The sequence below is a fragment of the Phyllobates terribilis genome, unplaced genomic scaffold (assembly GCF_046119375.1).
Source record: "Phyllobates terribilis strain yellow unplaced genomic scaffold, ASM4611937v1 Scaffold_1__5_contigs__length_1240528914, whole genome shotgun sequence".
NCBI lineage: Eukaryota > Metazoa > Chordata > Amphibia > Anura > Dendrobatidae > Phyllobates > Phyllobates terribilis.
In genome coordinates this window covers 316,583,218-316,605,903 of record NW_027362761.1, presented here as the reverse complement: position 1 = coordinate 316,605,903, position 22,686 = coordinate 316,583,218, and the positions used below count along the sequence as shown (strand labels likewise).

The 22,686-nt window shown below is 44.3% G+C and overlaps 1 protein-coding gene across 1 annotated transcript in view; it reads right to left on the bottom strand.

Annotated features, from left to right (window-relative positions):
- CDC45 (cell division cycle 45) overlaps positions 1-22,686 on the bottom strand; it is a 94,515-nt gene that overhangs the window by 21,973 nt on the left and 49,856 nt on the right. The window contains exon 8 of the mRNA XM_073675229.1: positions 15,455-15,516. Within this exon, the coding sequence (XP_073531330.1) occupies positions 15,455-15,516 (62 nt within the window). The remainder of the gene's footprint in view (positions 1-15,454; positions 15,517-22,686) is intronic.

Here is a 22,686-nt window from a genome sequence, read left to right as displayed (position 1 = left end):
CCGCCGGAATAAGAGCAATCGGAGGAAAGGCATAAGCTAGCTGGTGGTTCCATGGAATTGAGAAGGCATCTAATGCCGCTGGGTTCCCCTTGGGGTTGATTGAACAGAATATGTCCACTTTTTTGTTTTGCCAGTTGGCAAATAGTTCTATGGAGGGGTTCCCCCAAGCCTTCGTGATTTGGTTGAACACCAGCTGATTTAGCTCCCACTCGCCCTGTCTCAGCTGGGTCCTGCTCAGGAAGTCTGCCATGATATTTTCTGCCCCTTTTATGTGGAGTGCAGATAGGGACTCTAGATTGTTCTCTGCTACCTGGAGGATGGATTTTGACACTAGTAGAAGAGAATGGGACAGAGTCCCCCCTGGCGATTTTAGTATGCCACCACTACCTTGCTGTCCGAAAAAACTCTTACATGGTGTCCCGTAGAGTGTTTAAGAATTCTAAGAGGGCAAATTTTACTGTCAGAAGTTCCCTCATGTTGGAAGATACCCCTTCCGAATCCTCTGACCAGATTCCCTGAGCTATCTGGTCGTTTAGATGAGCCCCCCATCCCCTGGGGCTTGCATCTGTCGTTAGAACCTGTGACACTGATATTGTCCATGGAACGCCTCTGGCTAAATTGTCCCCCTCTGTCCATCATGTTAGGGAAAGCAAGGTTTTTGATCATAAAGTTAGCCGACCTTCTAAGTGCCCTTTTAGTGACCTTTTCGCCCCCAAGATTTCCCATTGTAAGTCCCTGGTGTGCAACTGAGCTCAGCGGACCCCCGGGATGCAAGCAGTCATGGAACCTATAAGGGACATTGCTCCCCGCAGTGTCATACAGGGATAGTTCTTTACATGGGATACTCGGGCCATCATACTCTGGATTTTCCCTGCCGGGAGACGGCATTCCTGATTCCTCGAATCTAATAGGATACCTAAATACTCTTGCACTTGATCCGGCTCCAACCTGGACTTTTTTAGATTCAGAAGCCAGCCTAAATTTGTCAAGGAACCCATGACTCTTGCTAGATGGTCCTTGCAATGGTTGAATGAGTTGCCTATTAGCAGATCGTCCAGGTAAAGGGATTATTAGGATGTTTTGCTCCCTCAGATGGGCCATTACCTCTGCCACTATTTTTGTGAAGACCCTTGGGGCTATCGCTGACCCGAAGGGAAGAGCCGTATATTGGTAGTGTTTGATTATGCCTTTCAGCGGTATCGCTACTCTCAGGAATTTCCGGTAGTCTCTGTGTATGGGGACGTGATAATAGGTGTCCGTCAGATCCAGGACCGCCATAAAACAGTCTGGGAACAACAATTTCACTGACGTTTTTATTGATTCCATCTTGAACGATTGTGCCTTTAGAAATTTGTTCAATTTTTTTAGATTTAAGATAGTCCTGAACGTCCCGTCTATTTTTTTTTTCTGAGGAACAGAGGGGAGTAGAATCCTTCGCCTTCCTCCTGAGCGGGAACTTCCTGAAGCACTGCTTTCCCTATTAGGCCTAGAACCTCCTGTTCTAGAGCTAGTTATTCTACCCCTGAAGACCTCACAGGGGTTATGACGAAATTTGAACAAGAAATGGAGTGGAACTGGAATCTTAGTCCTGATATTATCAGGTCTAAAATCCAAAAACTGTTTGATATTTTCTCCCAGGCTGGGAGGAAATGGAGAAGTCTCCCCCCCACCTGGGGCTGCCTTTCATTGGACGGGTTTTCTGTGGTCACTGGGGGGCCTGTTAAACATAAACCCTTTGGCCTTTTTTTGTCTCCTATCCTCCCACCTGTCCTGGTCTTTGGGGGGGGTTTCCTACGCATACATTTCCTGCTCCGAAAGGACTTCCTGAATGAAGTACCAGAGAGGACTGGGAAGAGTTTCTTGTTATCCCCGGCTTTGTCAAAGATATCGTCCAGGATCCGAATAGGAACTCCCCCTCACAAGGAATGGAGCACAGCCTAGATTTTGTTTGGAGGTCGCCCGGCCAGCATTTGAGCCAGAGGGCCCGCCTAGCTGCGTTAGAAAAACTCCCAGCCCTGGCTGCCAGCCTGACGGAATCGGCTGAAGCGTCAGCCAGAAAAGCTGCTGCGCCCTTCATTACTGGGATAGAGCCTATTATGTTATCTCTTGACGTTTTGTTTTTCAGTTGCGCTTCTAGCTGATCTAGCCAGATCATTAAAGATCTGGCTGTGCATGTGGCTGCCACTGCGGGTTTTAACCCCCCTCCTGCCGCCTCCCAAGCTCCTTTCAGGAAGGAGTCTGCTTTTTTGTCCATTGGGTCTTTCAGCACCCCCATGTCTTCGAATGGCAGGGAAAATTTTTTAGAGGCTTTGGCTATTGCTACGTCTAACTTTGGCACCTTCACCCAGAAGGAGCATACTGGGTCTTCGAAGGGGTATTTCCTTTTAGGCGGCAACAACCCTTTCCTTTCCGTTTTTTTCCATTCCCTCTTAATCAGGGAGTGTACCTCATCATTAAGAGGGAAAGATCTCCTTTTCTTTTGTTCCAGGCCACTAAACATCATATCCTGGACTGATTTTTTAGGGCGAGGATCTACGAACCCCATAGTGGACCTAACTGCTTTAATCAAACTATCTGTACCCTCTATAGGGAAACAGCTACGACCCCCATCTATGGAAGATGACAAAGATGATAAAGCAGGATGAATCGGAGACTACCACCTCCCCGTCTGAACTACTAGATTCTGATACAGGGGATAGGTGTCTGGATTTTTCCCGTTTCTTTCCCCCTTCTGCAGGGACTTCAAGGTATCCTCAACCTGAGACGTAATCAGGGATCGGAGCTCTGAAGCGAATTTAGGGGTCTCCTCACAGATTGTCTGTTCAATGCATGAGTTGCACAGTCTTTTTTGCCACGTGGTGGGCAGATCCTCTGCGCAAAGCACGCAGGTCCTGTGCTTGGACTTGCCCGTACTCTTCCTTCCCGGATTTGAAGAGGAACCTGTTCCAGTAGCTGGGTCTTTCTTCGAGGTTGACGCCACGCTGGAGTCCTTGCCGCGTTGTGAAGACCTGCCAGACCGCCCGCTTCCACCTTCACCTTGGCTGTGTTGGCGTGAAGGGTCACTGGAGGGTCCTTTTGTACGCTTCCCGTGTTTCTGAGGTGATGGTGAGTGGGGGTGCAGGGACTACACCTCCTGTAGCTCCTGCTCGCTCATCGCTGAAGAGTGCCAGAGTGTGCCAGGAAGCACTTCCCCTGTGCTTCCCTGGCAATTTAACCTCTATAGGGGTCCGGCCCCCCTCTGGCCTGTCCACCTCTGTGCCATGAGGCTCGCCCCCCCCCCCCCCTCGGCTTGACCACCGCAGTGCACCTCCAGCATGGGGGACACCCCCTCCTGTGCAAGCCGTCCCTCGGTTTCCCGAGCGCGCATTCAAACACGCCGCTCCCAGAGGGACCCGCGTCACTTCCGGTGCGCGCGCCCAGACCGCGTCAGAGGTGAGCGACCCCGGAAGCCCAGGCAAACATCCGACCTGGGCCCCAGAGCTCGGGCATACTCACTAACCTGAGCCCCGGAAGCCCCGCCATACTTACCGACCTGGGCCCCGACACCACAGCGGTCCAGTCTTTCCCTGCGCTGCGTCTCCCTGCCACCCTAAAGGCCCACTGACCCAAGCGGTGGCGCTACAGGACACTGCACCAGCCGAGGCAGGGAACCACCGCTGCCTGAACCGGTCTGGCAAGTCTATCTTTCTTCTATCTTCCTTTCTTTTCCGTTTTCTTTCTTTCTTCTATCTGTAGGTCCCCGTCAAGGACAGGAAACCAACTGATGCGGGAGAGAGGTGCCGCCCTTTTTATCTGTAGGTTTCCTGTCCTTGAAGGGTGGATCCCCTATCTCCGTGGTGCCGTCATGGGGAAAGAGAAATTAATTCCTTCCTTAAGGATGCTCTGAAGTGCTTTGTCCTGATGTAATATACAAGCATATTTCCAAATTAAATCTGTGATAGCCTGATCTTCTGTACTCTAAGCTGTGGAGAAAGTAATTTGTTTATTTCTCTTACATACTGTGTTATTCTCCAGTAAAGATGTCTGTGTTTTGTGAAAGGCTATATTACGGGCTCTGCAAATATGTGTATTTGAATAACCTCTATGCTTAAACCTGCACTTCAGTATGTCACATTCATGAATATAGCTCATCAGTAGAGCATAGACGCCTGGCTCTGATGTGTTCACCTAGTGGTAGGTTTTTAATAGTATGTGCTGGATGACAAATTAATCCTTAAAGAGACTCCAGCATCAAAACTGAAAACTCCAAAAAAGAAAAAACAGGTTGGATTTCCACAGGCTGATTTGGATACAACAGGAGAATTTACAGGTTACTCCTTATCACCTGCTCAGTCTCCTGCTGAAAATAATGATATTTCCAGAAGAAACCTGTCAAAAAACAGGGGCTTCATAGAGAGGGAAGGAAACAAATCCGTAAAAAAAAATCAGAGGTATCCAACCAGAAAATTAAAATGAAGATCAACAATGAGGAGGTTGCTGTAGTCAACCTCTCTGCGAATATTATTTCTCTGTCTCAATTACGGTTATTAAGCAAAGGAAGTAAATTTATTCCTACAACTAGAGCAAATCTATTTGAAACTATCAAGGATGTCAACAGATTTGAAAGATCTTTGACAGTCAAGAGACATTTCTTTGCAGAGCACAGGGATAAAGAACATCATATTGTGGCTCAATCTTTCCCCACAGCACCACCCATTGACCTTTCTAGGAATTTACTTGAACAAATATCAGTAAAAACTTTGGAATCTTTGGATGCTGATTTTGTAACAGATATACCAAAAGACTCATTCACAACATTGTTTCCAAATCCACTATTCTATCCATTAAGGCCCCGCCACACTAAGCGACGCTGCAACGATCCCGACAACGATATGACCTGTCAGGGATCGTTGCTGCGTCGCTATGTGGTCGCTGGTGAGCTGTCAAACAGGCAGGCTCACCAACGATCAGGGGAGCAGCGACATCGTAGAAAGAATATTTCCACGATGTCCTGCTCCTGGTTACGAGCCTGCTGAAGCAGGAGCAGGCTGGTGACTATGGTAAACATCGGGTTACTAGGGGCACACGCGCTCCTAGTAACCCGATGTTTATCATGGTTACCACTCTGCTACAGTGAGCAGGAGGTTACCGCTCACTTTAGCAGGCTCGTTAACCATGATAAACAGCGGGTTACTAGGTGCGCGTGTGCCCCTAGTAACCCGATGTTTACCATAGTCACCAGCCTGATCGCTGCTCCCGCTGGTCACACACAGCGATGTGTGGTGACCAGCGGGAGAGCAACGACCAAAAAATGGTCCTGGACACTTTGCAGCGATCAGCGACCTCACAGCAGGGGCCTGATCGTTGCAAAGTGTCACACATAGCGACATCGCTGGTGAGGTCGCAGTTGCGTCACCAAAACCGTGACACAGCAGCGATCTCGCTGTGTGAGACGGGGGGTTTAGTCTCTAGAACACCTGGGGATGGACAGTTTTCAAAATATAATTGAATACTGGACAGGGAATCAGTCACAACGGATAATCTGACCACCAAAGAACGACAAGCATGGAAATTGTTAAAAAACAAAGACAATATTATCATTAGAGCGTCCGACAAAGGTGGCCCTCTTGTAATCCTTGATAAGGCATTATACATCAGAGAAATTAACTCCATGCTATTGGATGTAAAAACCTATAGTAAACTAGCAGAAAATCCAACTAATCACGTAAAAGGAAAATTGGATTTTATCCTAAGAGGAGGCTTGTAAAAGGGACTCCATCAAAAATTGTATGAATATCTATTAACTGAGTCAGCAGTGTGCCCAATACTGCACGCCCTTCCTAAACTGCACAAAAACATTTCTACCCCCATTCCGCCCCATTGTGGATGGAATTGGTTCGCTTACTGAAAGAACTGCAGCATGGATTGATCAGTAACTACAGCCTATAGTTTTGGCCACTACAGGATGTATCAGGGATAGCAAGCATTTATTATCTGATGTGAAATCTTTTGAGTGGGAATGTAATGATAGATGGGCTACTACAGATATTGTGTCATTATACCCTAGCAACCCGCACCATGTCTCATTAAAATCTATCTCCAATCATCTTAACAATACCAATCTCTATACAAAAGAATTAAATGAGTTTATATGAAATTTGATACAATTATTACTTGAAATTTTTTTTTACTTAAATGGAGATTTTTTTCTGCAAATCTGCGGTTGCCCCATGGGTGCGTCTTTTTCCCCATCATTAGCTAATTTATATGTAGCTTGGTGGGAATCATTTCATATTCATACCCTTGACAATCCTTTTATGCCTTACATCAGGTGGTACCCCAGATACATTGATGATGTCATTATGATCTGGCGTACCCCTGATGATGAGGCACTTTATATTTTATATGCTATCCACAGTTCTACAGTTTTTAAATGACAATACATTTAATTTACAATTTACCATTAACATCTGTCAAAATGAGACGGTCTTTTTGGATGTATATTTAACTGGAGACAGCAGCAATAACTGCATCCACACATGTCTGTACAGAAAACCAACCAGTGGCAATGGGACGTTCATGGCAAACAGCTGTCATCCAGCACATACTATTAAAAGGTTACCACTAGGTGAAAACATTAGAGCCAGACGTCTATGCTCTACAGATGAGAGCTACAGTACAGACCAAAAGTTTGGACACACCTCATTTAACCCCTTTAAAGCCCATGATGTATTAATACGCGTCAGTGCCCTGGGCTTTAAGAGCCTGACAAATATTAGTACGTCATGGCGATCGCACGCGCACACAGGCTGTGCGGGCGCGATCGCCGCCGGGTGTCAGCTGTGACAATGTGCAGGGAGCGCTCCCGGCACATTAACCCCCGCAATGCTGCGATCGAAGTCGATCGTAGCATTGCAGTGGCTAAGGGGAGGTGATCGGTATACTCGCCTCCTCTTCCAGCCTCCAGCGCTGTCTGCCGCGGCTTCCCGGATGTTGCCATGACGACCCGATGTTATCATGACAACATCCGGGTCACCAGACAGCAGGAAGATTTTTTTGGTCTGATCACTGTGCAGCGCTGACTGCCTGCATAGCACAGGTATGGTGCTCCATCCCTATGCTATGCAGGCGATCAGAATAAAAAAAAGTGAAAGTCCCATAGTGGGACAAAGTAAACAAATAAAAAAACTGTCAGAAAGTGAAAAAAAAATAAAATAAAAAAAAATTGTAAAAAAATAAATAAATGTGTGTGTGTGTATATATGTATATATATATATATATATATATATATATATATATATATATTAATATTATATATATAATAAAATAATCCACCAAAAATAAAAATATAATGTACCCGTCAATAAATATTATTCTGAAAAAAAACAAAACAATAAAAGTACACATATTTGGTATCGCCGCGTCCGGAACGACCTGACCTATAAAATAGTCCCACTAGTTAACCCCTTCAGTGAACACTGTAAAAAATAAAAAACAAAGCAAAAAACAATGCTTTATCATCATACCGCCAAACAAAAAATGGAACAACACGCGATCAAAAAGACGAATATAAATAAAAATGGTACCGCTGAAAACAAGCAGCACCACAGCCCCATCCGAAAAATCAAAAAGTTATAGCTCTCAGAATAAAGCGATGCAAAAAAAATTTTTTTTTCTATAAAATAGTTTTATTGTGTAAAAGAGCCAAAACATAGAAAAACGATATAAATGTGGTACCGCTGTAAACGTACTGACCCGAAGAATAAAGCTACCGTATCAATTTTACCACACGCGGAGAAGAATAAGAAAAAAATTTAAAAAAACAACAATTCCTGTATTGTTGGTTTTTGTTTATTCTGCCTCCCAAAAGCTGGAATAGAAAGCGATCAAAAAATGTCACATGCCTGAAAATGGCACCAATAAAAACGTCAACTCATCCCGCAAAAAACAAGCCATCACATGACTCTGTCGGTCAAAATATGGAAAAATTATAGCTCTCAAAATATGGTGATGCAAAAACTAGATTTTACAAAATGTGTGTCATAAAAACCTGATATGATTCTGGTATCTCTGTAGTCGCACCGACCCAAAGAATAAGGTCATCTAATCACTTATACCGCACTAGGAACGGCGTAAAAAATAAACACTAGGGCTGGGGTTGGGGGTTAGGGTTGTGCTAATGTTAAGGTTGGGGTTAGGGTTGGGCTAGGGTTGGGGTTGGTTTTTTTTTCAAAAGAAAAAAAGAAAAAAAACAAAGACGATATGGCAACTAGTGTTGAACGCAAGTGCTCGCATTGAGTATCGCGGGTCCGAGTCTACGCCCCATATGCTTCGCGGCAAAAAAAACCTTGCGGGGATTGCCTGCCATGCACGAGCGATCCCCACATTTTTTTGGGGGGTGTCTAATAACCGTGAAACATGCGGGCGGGGACTCGAGCATTTCACTTGAGCACCCGTGATACATGGTGCATACCTGAGTACCCGATGCAAACTCAAGTAGCGAGCACTTGCGCTCAAGACTAATGACAACTTATTCAATATGATGACCTAATGTTATCAAATTCTGTGTCGTACCTCTGGGTTCAAAATGTTCACTATACCCCTTGATAAAATCCTTGAGGGGTGTAGTTTCCAAAATGGGGCCACTTGTGGAGGGTTTCCACTATTTAGGCACATCAAGGGCTCTCCAAACGCGACATGGCGTCCGCTCTCGATTCCAGCCGATTTTGCGTTCAAAAAGTCACACAGTGCTCCTTCCCTTCTGAACTCTGCCGTGCGCCCAAACACTGTATTTTCCCCACATATGGGGTATTGCCGTGCTCAGGAGAAATTGCACAACAAACTGCATGGTGCAATTTCTCCTGTTACCCTTATGAAACTGCAAAAGTGGGGGCTGAAAAACATGTTTGTGGGAAAAAGGTGAAAATTTTATTTTTACGGCTCCATGTTATAAACTTCTGTCAAGCACCTGGGGGTTCAAGGTGTTCACCACACATCTAGATAAGTTCCCTGAGGGGTCTAGTTTCCAAAATGGTGTCACTTGTGGGGGGCTTCCACTGTTTAGGCACATCAGGGGCTCCCCAAATGCAACATGGCGTCCGCTAATTATTCAAGCAAATTTTACATTCAAAAAGTCAAATGGTGCTCCTTCCCTTCCTAACACTGCCGTGCACCCAAACAGTGTTCTTTCCCCACATATGGGGTATCTGCGTGCCCAGGGGAAATTGCACAACAAATTTTGGGGTTTATTTTTTCCTGTTACCCCTGCGAAAATTTAAAAAAAAAAAAAAAATGGGTCTAAAGTAACATTTTTGTGAAAAAAGTTAAATTTTCATTTTTTTCTTCCACATTCCAAAAATTCCTGTGAAGCACCTGAAGGGTTAATAAAGTTCTTGAATGTGGTTTTGAGCACCTTGAGGGGTGCAGTTTTTAGAATGGTGTCACTTTTGGGTATTTTCTGTCATAAAGACCCCTCAAAGTGACTTTAAATATGATGTGGTCCCTAAAAAAATGGTTTTGTAAATTTTGTTGGAAAAATGAGAAGTCGCTGGTCAACTTTTAACCCTTATAGCTCCCCAATAAAAAAAAAATTTGGTTCCAAAATTGTGCTGATGTAAAGTAGACATGTGGGAAATGTTATTTATTAATTATTTTGTGAGACAGAGTACAGAGCAAAAGTTTGGACACACCTCATTTAAAGATTTTTCTGTATTAGCATGACTATGAAAATTGTACATTCACACTGAAGGCATCAAAACTATGAATTAACACATGTGGAATTATATACTTAACAAAAAAGTGTGAAACAACTGAAAATATGTCTTATATTCTAGGTTCTTCAAAGTAGCCACCTTTTGCTTTGATGACTGCTTTGCACACTCTTGATGAGCTTCAAGAGGTAGTCACCGGAAATGGTCTTCCAACAATCTTGAAGGAGTTCCCAGAGATGCTTAGCACTTGTTGGCCCTTTTGCCTTCACTCTGCGGTCCAGCTCACCCCAAACCATCTCGATTGGGTTCAGGTCTGGTGACTGTGGAGGCCAGGTCATCTGGTGTAGCACCCCATCACTCTCCTTCTTGGTCAAATAGCCCTTACACAGCCTGGAGGTGTGTTTGGGGTCAATGTCATTTTGAAAAATAAATGATGGTCCAACTAAACGCAAACCGGATGGAATAGCATGCCGCTGCAAGATGCTGTGGTAGCCATGCTGGTTCAGTATGCCTTCCATTTTGAATAAATCCCCAACAGTGTCACCAGCAAAGCACCCCCACACCATCACACCTCCTTCTCCATGCTTCACGGTGGGAACCAGGCATGTAGAGTCCATCCGTTCACCTTTTCTGCGTCGCACAAAGACACGGTGGTTGGAACCAAAGATCTCAAATTTGGACTCATCAGACCAAAGCACAGATTTCCACTGGTCTAATGTCCATTCCTTGTGTTCTTTAGCCCAAACAAGTCTCTTCTGCTTGTTGCCTGTCCTTAGCAGTGGTTTCCTAGCAGCTATTTTACCATGAAGGCCTACTTCACAAAGTCTCCTCTTAACAGTTGTTGAAGAGATGTGTCTATTGCTAGAACTCTGTGTGGCATTGACCTGGTCTCTAATCTGAGCTGCTGTTAACCTGCGATTTCTGAGGCTGGTGACTCGGATAAACTTATCCTCAGAAGCAGAGGTAACTCTTGGTCTTCCTTTCCTGGGGCGGTCCTCATGTGAGCCAGTTTCTTTGTAGCGCTTGATGGTTTTTGCAACTGTACTTGGGGACACTTTCAAAGTTTGCCCAATTTTTCGGACTGACTGACCTTCATTTCTTAAAGTAATGATGGCCACCTGTTTTTCTTCACTTAGAATTTGTATTATGGCAAGAAAAAAGCAGCTAACAGTCTATTCAGTAGGACTATCAGCTGGGTATCCACCAGACTTCAGCACAACACAACTGATGGTCCCAACCCCATTTATAAGGCAAGAAATCCCACTTATTAAACCTGACAGGGCACAACTGTGAAGTGAAAACCATCTCCGGTGACTACCTCTTGAAGCTCATCAAGAGAATGCCAAGAGTGTGCAAGCAGTCAACAAAGCAACAAAGCAAAAGGTGGCTACTTTGAAGAACCTAGAATATAAGACATATTTTCAGTTGTTTCACACTTTTTTGTTAAGTATATAATTCCACATGTGTTAATTCATAGTTTTGATGCCTTCAGTGTGAATGTACAATTTTCATATATAATGATGGTAGGGTATGTGATATATTTTTTGTCTTTTGTAGGTTTTGTATCTTTTTGCTAGTGTGAACATACTCTTATTTCTTGCATGTGTACCATCTTAGACCTCAGTTCACATTGCTTGGTTGTTAGCTTATAGCACAGACGATCAGGCCATCACAGATTTAATTTGGAAATATGCTTGTATATTACATCAGGACAAAGCACTTCAGAGCATCCTTAAGGAAGGAATTAATTTTGCTGCTAAAAAATCCCCCAATATAGGAAATTTATTATCTCCAAGTTTTTTGTCCCCCAAAAGCCCAAAGTCAGACACATGGCTTCATATTAATGGATCCTATAAATGTGAAGGTACCAAGTGCAATATTTGCAAATTTATGTTTAAGACCCAGACATTTACTGACAGTGCAGGCAAAATATATAATATCAAGCACTTTATTAATTGCTCTAGTATATACAGTTATATGAAAAAGTTTGGGCACCCCTATTAATCTTAAGCTTAATGTTTTATAAAAATTGGTGCTTTTGCAACAGCTATTTCAGTTTGATATATGTAATAACTGTTGGACACAGTAATGTTTCTGCCTTGAAATGAGGTTTATTGTACTAACAGAAAATGTGCAATCTGCATTCAAACAAAATTTGACAGGTGCATAAGTATGGGCACCTCACCAGAAAAGTGACATTAATATTTAGTAGATCCTCCTTTTGCAAAAATAACAGCCTCTAGTCGCTTCCTGTAGCTTTTAATGATTTCCTGGATCTTGGATGAAGGTATTTTTGACCATTCCTCTTTACAAAACAATTCCAGTTCAGCTAAGTTTGATGGTCGCCGAGCATGGACAGCCCTCTTCAAATGATCCCACAGATGTTCAATGATATTCAGGTCTGGGGACTGGGATGGCCATTCCAGAACAATGTAATTGTTCCTCTGCATGAATGCCTGAGTAGATTTGGAGCGGTGTTTTGGATCATTGTCTTGCTGAAAGATCCATCCCCTGCGTAACTTCAACTTTGTCACTGATTCTTGAACATTATTGTCAAGAATCTGCTGATACTGAGTGGAATCCATGCGTCCCTCAACTTTAACAAGATTCCCGGTGCCGGCATTGGCCACACAGCCCCAAAGCATGATGGAACCTCCACCAAATTTTACTGTGGGTAGCAAGTGTTTTTCTTGGAATGCTGTGTTTTTTTGCCGCCATGCATAACGCCTTTTTGCATGACCAAACAACTCAATCTTGGTTTCATCAGTCTACAGGACCTTCTTCCAAAAAGAAATTGGCTTCTCCAAATGTGCTTTTGCATACCTCAGCCGACTCTGTTTGTGGCGTGATTGCAGAAACGGCTTCTTTCGCATCACTCTCCCATACAGCTTCTCCTGCGTTGTATAGTTGACCGATGTACAGTGACACCATCTGCAGCAAGTTGATGCTGCAGCTCTCTGGAGGTGGTCTGAGGATTGTCCTTGACTGATCTCACCATTCTTCTTCTCTGCCTTTCTGATGTTTTTCTTGGCCTGCCACTTCTGGCCTTAACAAGAACTGTCCCTGTGTTCTTCCATTTCCTTACTATGTTCCTCACAGTGGAAACTGACAGGTTAAATCGCTGAGACAGCTTTTTGTATCCTTCTCCTGAACAACTATGTTGAATAATCTTTGTTTTCAGATCATTTGACAGTTATTTTGAGGAGCCCATGATGCCACTCTTCAGAGGAGATTCAAACAGGAGAACAACTTGCAAGTGGCCACTTTAAGTAGCTTTTCTCATGATTGCATGCACCTGGCTATGAAGTTCAAAGCTCAATGAGGTTACAAAACCAAAACAAGTGCTTTAGTAAGTCAGTAAAAAGTAGGTATGAGTATTTAAAACAAGAAAATGATAAGGGTGCCCATACTTATGCACCTGTCAAATTTTGTTTGAATGCAGATTGCACATTTTCTGTTAGTACAATAAACCTCATTTCAAGGCAGAAACATTACTGTGTCCAACAGTTATTACATATATCAAACTGAAATAGCTGTTGCAAAAACACCAATTTTTATAAAACATTAAGCTTAAGATTAATAGGGGTGCCAAAACTTTTTCATATAACTGTATGTCATTCATCAAGCACTGTGCACATCTTGCAAAAAAATTTAAGTGGGTTGCACTAGCCGCATGCTCAAAAGACGCATGTTGCTAGAGCGACTCCAAATCCTAATGCAGCGAGTCCTCCATGTCAGGGCTCAGCAAACATTTTGCTGATTTTCACTGTGGTGATCTTTCCACACTTAAGGTTATTGGCATAGATAAGGTGCAAAGACAAATACGTGGAGGAGATAGAGGCAAGCTTCTCTTAGCCAGAGAAGCCTCATGGATTCTTAGGCTGTGTGCCCACGATGCGTTTAAGCGTTTCCGCAGCAGCAAAAACGCTGCAGAAACGCTTAAAAAAAGCATGGTAGAAGGCCTGCCATGTTCCCCAATGATAATCCGCATGTGCTGTGCACATGCTGCGGAAATTTCCGCTGCGGGTTATCATTGCGGATAAAAACGCAGCACTACCAATTATTTTGCGGAAGCGCTGCATTTTCACCGCCATTGACTTTCATTGGAATGCTTGGATTCCGCATCACTGCATCTGTACATGCGGAATCCAAGCGTTTCAATGTGCGGATGGTACCCGGGTGTGGAGCACAGGAGACTCTCCTCCGGACCCGGGTACCATAGAACCTGTAAAAAAAAAGAATAAAATAAAAAATAAATATATTTACCTTCTGACGGCCCCCGGTCTCCTTGTCTTCACTTGCCGGCAGATCGCGGTGGACTGAAGGACCTGCGCTGACGTCATAGTCATGTGACGGCAGGTTCTTCATTGTAGTGCACCGCGAGCTGCCGGCAAGCGAGGACGGAGTGAAGCAAGACTCCGGGGGCCATCAGAAGGTAACTATACATTTATTTTTTTTCCCATTCTTTCGGTCACACTATATAAATCTATGCCGTTTGCATGGATTTATGTAGTGTGACCAAGTTAACAAGCACTTTCCAAGTGATGCTAAAATCGCTTGGAAAGCGCTTGTCAACCCGCATGCGGAAATGCATGTGAAAAAACGCTTCATTTACGCTTGTCCCTGGCAGGAGAAACGCATGTACAATCCGCATGCGTTTTTTCTGCCAGGGAGATGCAGAAATGCTCAGGAAAAAATGCTGAGCATTTCTGCATCGTGGGCACATAGCCTTAAACTTAACTCTTGCATTCCCAATGGTCTCAATTTTCGCAATGATCTAATGTACATTTTTTGATACTTTTTGTAATGGTGTACTTAATTTGCCAGCATACCATGCACATAAGGTTAATTTACGCATATTACTGAGCAATTATCCTCAGGAGGATTTTCATTCACTAATGAACTTCCTGTTCTTTGTTGTCACCACCCTATTTTTGCTCTTGTTTTCAGTCCATATGTATATATAGGTCTTTTAACTACAGCAATGTAACCTATGATTAAGAACCCCTGTTTGGTTCGAAACGCGTAAGGTCTGCCTTACATATGGCGCTTTTTTAATGGAACTAATAAAATGGACGTTTTAACTTTACATCTCTTGTGATTGATACGGAGAAGGTGCTGGAGTTTTTCTAATCTATTTCTTAATGCTTCTCATCCCTGGATTTGCTATCAAGGATTTCCGTGCACCAGTGGACACTTATGGCATATGCATGGTAGGCTGAAATTTTCCCTTTTCTTTCCTTATACACCAGTAAACGAGTTACATTGATTTTTCCCGCAGACAGCATAGCACAGAGGAAAATGCTTGCCCTTCATTCACCTTTTAGCTCACAAAGACAAGCTGCAGCAACATGAAGGACATTGTACAGCAGAGCTGAGCTGTGCTGATCTGAATCAACCTCTGATGTATGTTTTTCTGTCTACCTTTGTTCCCTTCCCTGCTCCTCACTCTCCCTCCCCTCTCCATAGAGGATAATGAGCAGCGTCACATAACAGCAGCAGTTAGTCTCCTCACAGCAAGATGCAGCTGCTACTCAGCAGTGGATTGGGAGGTCAGGAGGAGGGTAAGAAGTGTCTGATAATACAGGAAGGTGGCTGCTTTATCTGATAAGACACATTACAAAGTTTCTTATAAATCTCCTGTACTATCAATCTATGCAACGTTTGTTGAAAGTACAGGTCTGTTTAAAGTCTGACCTAACTGCAACCATCACTTTTCTTTAGCAGCATTTACACATTTCCTAAATACGTGCTACAACACTTACCACAACATGTCATTAGAATCCTTTGACATAATCCAGGCCAATTCAAACATCATCATAGCAGCCTAGCAAAGCAAGAAGTCAACACAAGATATGAGCACAGAATGATAACAGTCAAAAATAATAACAGTTCTATAAATGCTTCAAAGGGGTATTCCCATCTCCAAGATCCTATCCCAATAAGTAGTAGGTGTAATATTTGCAAATACCTTTAATTAGAATTGGAGTATAGTTCTTCTGATTCGTTGTCCCTTACCCCATGTGGAGGGTATTGCAGTAACTTAGGTATCCATGGTTACAATGGTTATAGTTAGCTTTAAGTGGTCGTAACCATGTATACCTAAGCTACTGCAATGCCTGCAAATGGGGTAAGTGACAGCGAATCAGAATAACTATACTCCATTTCTAATTGGAAGTATTTGCTATTAGTATTATTACAGCACCTACTACATATTGGGATGGGAACTTGGAGATGGGCATACCCCTTTAATTGATATACAGTATGTCCTAAGTCGAAAAAAACACACAAAGGAATAAATAAATAAGAGGTTTATCGTTTCCAAATGATGTTGAGAATATTTACATTTTTCCACCTCTCTAATAAAGGGTTGAGAAGATGCACTAATTTTCACCTAACCACTAGTGTTGAGCGATACCTTCCGATATCAGGAAATATCGTATCGGATTGGATCGGGCCGATACCCAAAAAGTATCGGATATCGCCGATTCCGATACCGGAAACCAATGCAAGTCAATGGGACACAAATATCGGAATGAAAATAAACCCTTTCTTTCCTTGTAGGTTAATTCTACATGAAGTAAAACAACTAAGAATAATGTAGAATGACATGAAAAGCCGGCAATTCATCAGCGGCATTCACCGGTACCCGACAATTTACAACAGAAAGAATAGAGCTTCACACATAGATTAGATAGATAGAAACATGTCAGTCACATATATATGAAGTACAGTGACAGTGTTGCTTACTGTACTTGTCATTTAGTGTAAAGGATTTATTAAAAAAAATATTAGTGTTTTCGTACACCGTCTCTTTAAAAAAGCCGGCCGGCAATTCAGCATCTGTACCCGACAATTTATAACAGACAGAATAGAGCTTCACACATAGATTAGATAGATAGAAACATGTCAGTCACATATATAAGAAGTACAGTGACAGTGTTGCTTACAGAACTTGTCATTTAGTGTAAAGGATTTATTTAAAAAAATAATAGTGTTTTCATGCACCGTCTCTTTAAGAAAGCCGGCCGGCAATTCAGCATCTGTACCCGACAATTTAGAATAGAAGGAATAGAGAATCACACATAGATTAGATAGATAGAAACATGTCAGTCACATATATATGAAGTACAGTGACAGTGTTGATTACTGTACTTGTCATTTAGTGTTAAAATAAAGGATTTATTTAAAAAAAAATTGGCGTGGGGTTCCCCTTAATTTTAGGCTCTAGCGGAGGTTAAGCAGACAGCTGGGGCAAATGTTTGAAGCCTGGGAAGGGGGTAATACCCACGGAGCTTCCCAGGCTACTAATATCAGCCCCCAGCTGAATACCTAGCCTTTACTAGCTATTAAAATGGGGGACCCCCCCAAAAAAATGACGTGGGGTCCCCCCTAATTTAATAGCTAGCACAGGCTAGGCAGACAGCTGGGGGCTGATATTAATAGCCCAGGAAGGGTGCCATGAATATTGGCCCCCTCCCAGGCTAGAAACACCAGCCGTCAGCCGCCCCAGAAATGGCGCATCCATAGGATGCGCCAATTCTGGCACTTAGCCTCGCTCTTCCACGCTGCCCTGGTGCGGTGGCAGGGGGTAATAGGGTTGGGGTTGATGTCAGCTTATAATGCCAGCTGACATCAAGCCCAGGTTAGTAATGGAGAGGCGTCTATAAGACACCCCCATTACTAACCCCATAGTCAAAGTTAAAGGAAAACACAAACACCCAGAGTAAAGTCCTTTAATTGAAATAAAGACACAATTCTTTATTGTTCTAAATTAAACCATACTTACCATCACGCCCATTCCAGCTGAAGCCAACGATCTCCTGCAATAAAAGAAAAATAATAAAGCAACCTCATCCTTACCTTTCGATGGTTCCCAGGACAGCTCCAGCTCTGCTACATCGAGATGACAGGCTGGACCGCAGCAGAAAGCTGCCATCCAGCCTGTCATCCCGCAGACACTGAGAAGCGCAGGCATGCTTGCGCTCCTCAGTGTCTCTCTGTGACGTCATCCAGATGAGCCGAGTTCATGTCCAATGAACTCAGCTCACCTCATGCACGTCACTGACAGCGTGGGAAAATTCTCCTGCACTCAGCGCTTCAGCGTGAGAATTCTCCCACGCTGTCAGTGACATACATGAGGTGAGGTCATGTCCAATGAACTCAGCTCACCTCATGCACGTCACTGACAGCGTGGGAAAATTCTCACGCTGAAGTGCTGAGTGCAGGAGAATTTTCCCACGCTGTCAGTGACGTACATGAAGTGAGCGGAGTTCATTGGACATGACCTCGGCTCATCTGGATGCCGTCACAGCCAGACACTGAGGAGTGGAAGTATGCCTGCGCTTCTCAGTGTCTGCGGGATGACAGGATGGATGGCAGCGTTCTGCTGCGGTCCAGCCTGTCATCTCGATGTAGCAGAGCTGAAGCTGTCGTGGGAGCCATGGAAAGGTAAGGATGAGGTTGCTTTATTATTTTACTTTTATTGCAGGAGATCGTTGGCTTCAGCTGGAATGGGCGTGGTGGTAAGTATGGTTTAATTTAGAACAATAAAGAATTGTGTGTTTATTTCAATTAAAGGACTTTTTTCTGGGTGTTGTGTTTTTTTAAATACTTTACTAGAAATTCATGGTGGTCATGTCTAATATTGGCGTGACCCCATGAATTTTGGGCTTAGGGCCAGCTGATAATGCCAAGCTGGCCTTAACCCCTTTATTACCCAGTGAGCCACCGCACCAGGGCCCTGGATGAGTTGGGTACAGCGCCAGAAGATGGCGCTTCTATGAACGCGCCATTTTCTGGGGCGGCTGCGGACTGCAATTTGCAGCGGGGGTGGCCCAGAAAGCTTGGGTCTCCCTGCGCTGCGGATTCCAGCCCCCAGCTGCCTAGTTGTATCTGGCTGGGCACAAAAATAGGGCGAAGCCCCACGCATTTTTTTTTTAAATTATTTCATGAAATTCATGGAATAATTAAGAAAAAAAGGGCTTCCCTATATTGTTGTGTCCAACCAGGTACAAATAGGCAGCTGGTGGTTGGGGGCAGCCCATTCCTGCCTGCTGTACCTGGCTGGACACAAATATAGTGCGAAGCCCCACGTCAATTTTTTTTTAATTATTTCATGAAATAATTTTTTTAAAAAAGGGCTTCCCTATATTGTTGTGTCCGGCCAGGTACAAATAGGCAGCTGGTGGTTGGGGGCAGCCTGTTCCTGCCTGCTGTACCTGGCTGGACACAAATATAGGGCGAAGCCCCACGTCAATTTTTTTTAAAATAAGTCCTTTATTTTAACACTAAATGACATTTGAGGAGTTAATAAAGATGCAGTCCCTAAATTATTATTTATTTTTTAATTAATTTTTCCCAAAACTTTTGACGTGGGCTTCGCCATATTTTTGTATGCCAGCCAGGTACAGCATCCAGCTTCTATGAACGCGCCATTTTCCGGGGTGGCTGCGCACTGCAATTTTCAGCGGGGGGAGGGGGGGGGGCAGAAAGCTTGGGCCTCCCTGCGCTGCAGATTCCATCCCCCAGCTGCCTAGTTGTACCTGGCTGGACACAAAAATAGGGAGAAGCTTCACGTATTTTTTTTTTTTAATTATTTCATGAAATTCATGAAATAATTAAGAAAAAAAGGGCTTCCCTATATTGTTGTGTCCAACCAGGTACAAATAGGCAGCTGGTGGTTGGGGGCAGCCCGTTCCTGCCTGCTGTACCTGGCTGGACACAAATATAGTGCGAAGCCCCACGTCAATTTTTTTTAAATCATTTCAGGAAATTCATGAAATAATTTAAAAAAATTGATGTGGGGCTTCGCCCTATATTTGTGTCCAGTCAGGTACAGCAGGCAGGAACGGGCTGCCCCCAACCACCAGCAGCCTATTTGTACCTAGCCGGACACAACAATATAGGGAAGCCCTTTTTTTCTGAATTATTCCATGAATTTCATGAATTTAAAAAAAAAAAAACGTGGAGCTTCGCCCTATTTTTGTGTCCAGCCAGGTACAACTAGGCAGCTGGGGGATGGAATCTGCAGCGCAGGGAGGCCCAAGCTTTCTGGGCCCCACCCGCTGCAAATTGCAGTCCGCAGCCGCCCCGGAAAATGGCGCGTTCATAGAAGCGCCATCTTCTGGCGCTGTACCCAACTCATCCAGGGCCCTGATGCGGTGGCTCACTGGGTAATAAAGGGGTTAAGGCCAGCTTGGCATTATCAGCTGGCCCTAAGCCCGAAATTCATGGGGTCACGCCAATATTAGACATGACCACCATGAATTTCTAGTAAAGTATTTAAAAAAAACACAAACACCCAGAAAAAAGTCCTTTAATTGAAATAAACACACAATTCTTTATTGTTCTAAATTAAACCATACTTACCATCACGCCCATTCCAGCTGAAGCCAACGATCTCCTGCAATAAAAGAAAAATAATAAAGCAACCTCATCCTTACCTTTCCATGGCTCCCACGACGGCTCCAGCTCTGCTACATCGAGATGACAGGCTGGACCGCAGCAGAACGCTGCCATCCAGCCTGTCATCCCGCAGACACTGAGAAGCGCAGGCATACTTCCACTCCTCAGTGTCTGGCTGTGACGGCATCCAGATGAGCCGACAATGAACTCGGCTCACCTCATGTACGTCACTGACAGCGTGGGAGAATTCTCCTGCACTCAGCGCTTCAGCGTGAGAATTTTCCCACGCTGTCAGTGACGTGCATGAGGTGAGGTCATGTCCCATGAACTCGGCGCACCTCATGCACGTCACTGACAGCGTGGGAGAATTCTCACGCTGAAGCGCTGAGTGCAGGAGAATTTTCCCACGCTGTCAGTGACGTGCATGAGGTGAGCTGAGTTCATTGGACATGACCTCGGCTCATCTGGATGACGTCACAGAAAGACACTGAGGAGCGCAAGCATGCCTGCGCTTCTCAGTGTCCGCGGGATGACAGGCTGGATGGCAGCGTTCTGCTGCGGTCCAGCCTGTCATCTCGATGTAGCAGAGCTGAAGCTGTCCTGGGAACCATGGAAAGGTAAGGATGAGGTTGCTTTATTATTTTACTTTTATTGCAGGAGATCGTTGGCTTCAGCTGGAATGGGTGTGGCGGTAAGTATGGTTTAATTTAGAACAATAAAGAATTGTGTCTTTATTTCAATTAAAGGACTTTATTCTGGGTGTTGTGTTTTTTTTAAATACTTTACTAGAAATTCATGGCGGTCATGTCTAATATTGGCGTGACCCCATGAATTTCGGGCTTAGGGCCAGCTGATAATGCCAAGCTGGCCTTAACCCCTTTATTACCCAGTGAGCCACCGCACCAGGGCCCTGGATGAGTTGGGTACAGCGCCAGAAGATGGCGCTTCTATGAACGCGCCATTTTCCGGGGCGGCTGCGGACTGCAATTTGCAGCGGGTGGGACCCAGAAAGCTTGGGTCTCCCTGCGCTGCAGATTCCAGCCCCCAGCTGCCTAGTTGTACCTGGCTGGACACAAAAATAGGGCGAAGCGCCACACATTTTTTTTTTTAATTATTTCATGAAATTCATGGAATAATTAAGAAAAAAAGGGCTTCCCTATATTGTTGTGTCCGGCTAGGTACAAATAGGCAGCTGGTGGTTGGGGGCAGCCCGTTCCTGCCTGCTGTACCTGGCTGGACACAATTATAGGGCGAAGCCCCACATAATTTTTTTTTAATTATTTCATGAATTTCCTGAAATAATTAAAAAAAAATTGACGTGGGGCTTCACACTATATTTGTGTCCAGCCAGGTACAGCAGGCAGGAACGGGCTGCCCCCAACCACCAGCTGCCTATTTGTACCTAGCCAGACACAACAATATAGGGAAGCCCTTTTTTTCTTAATTATTCGATGAATTTCATGAAATAATTAAAAAAAAAAAAACGTGGAGCTTCTCCCTATTTTTGTGTCCAGCCAGGTACAACTAGGCAGCTGGGGGATGGAATCTGCAGCGCAGGGAGGCCCAAGCTTTTTGCCCTCCCCCCCCCCGCTGAAAATTGCAGTCCGCGGCCGCCCCGGAAAATGGCGCGTTCATAGAAGCTGGATGCTGTACCTGGCTGGCATACAAAAATATGGCGAAGCCCACGTCAAAAGTTTTGGGAAAAATTTATTAAAAAATAAATAATAATTTAGGGACTGCATCTTTATTAAGTCCTCAAATGTCATTTAGTGTTAAAATAAAGGATTTATTTAAAAAAAAAATGGCGTGGGATCCCCCATAATTTTAGTCTCTAGCGGAGGTTAAGCAGACGGCTGGGGCAGATGTTTGAAGCCTGGGAAGGGGGTAAAACCCACGGAGCTTCCCAGGCTACTAATATCAGCCCCCAGCTGAATACCTAGCCTTTACTAGCTATTAAAATGGGGGACCCCCCAAAAAAAAATGACGTGGGGTCCCCTCTATTTTAATAGCTAGCAAAGGCTAGGCAGACAGCTGGGGGCTGATATTAATAGCTCAGGAAGGGTGCCATGAATATTGGCCCCCTCCCAGGCTAGAAACACCAGCCGTCAGCCGCCCCAGAAATGGCGCATCCATAGGATGCGCCAATTCTGGCACTTAGCCTCGCTCTTCCACGCTGCCCTGGTGCGGTGGCAGGGGGTAATAGTGGTGGGGTTCATGTCAGCGCCAGCTGCCATGAAGCCCAGGTTAGTAATGATGGCCGTCTATATGACACCCCCATTACTAACCTACAAAGTGTTAAAAAGAAAAAACACACTACACCCAGAAAAAAATAATTTATTTGAAATAAAACACCATTTTATTTAATTCTTAGTTTACTAAAAAAAAAATAGTTACCTGTCCACGTTCCTGCGCTGATCTCCCATGCACAGCTGTCACATCTGGAGATGGTGACAGCTGTGCATGGCTGCTGTAAGCTCACGCTGCCGGGAACACGTCCGCTCCCGGCAGCGGGAGCCACTGACTGAGGTCACCGGAGTGCATTCAGGCAGCGCAGCTCCGGAGACCTCCTTTACGGCAGTGCTGTACCGTG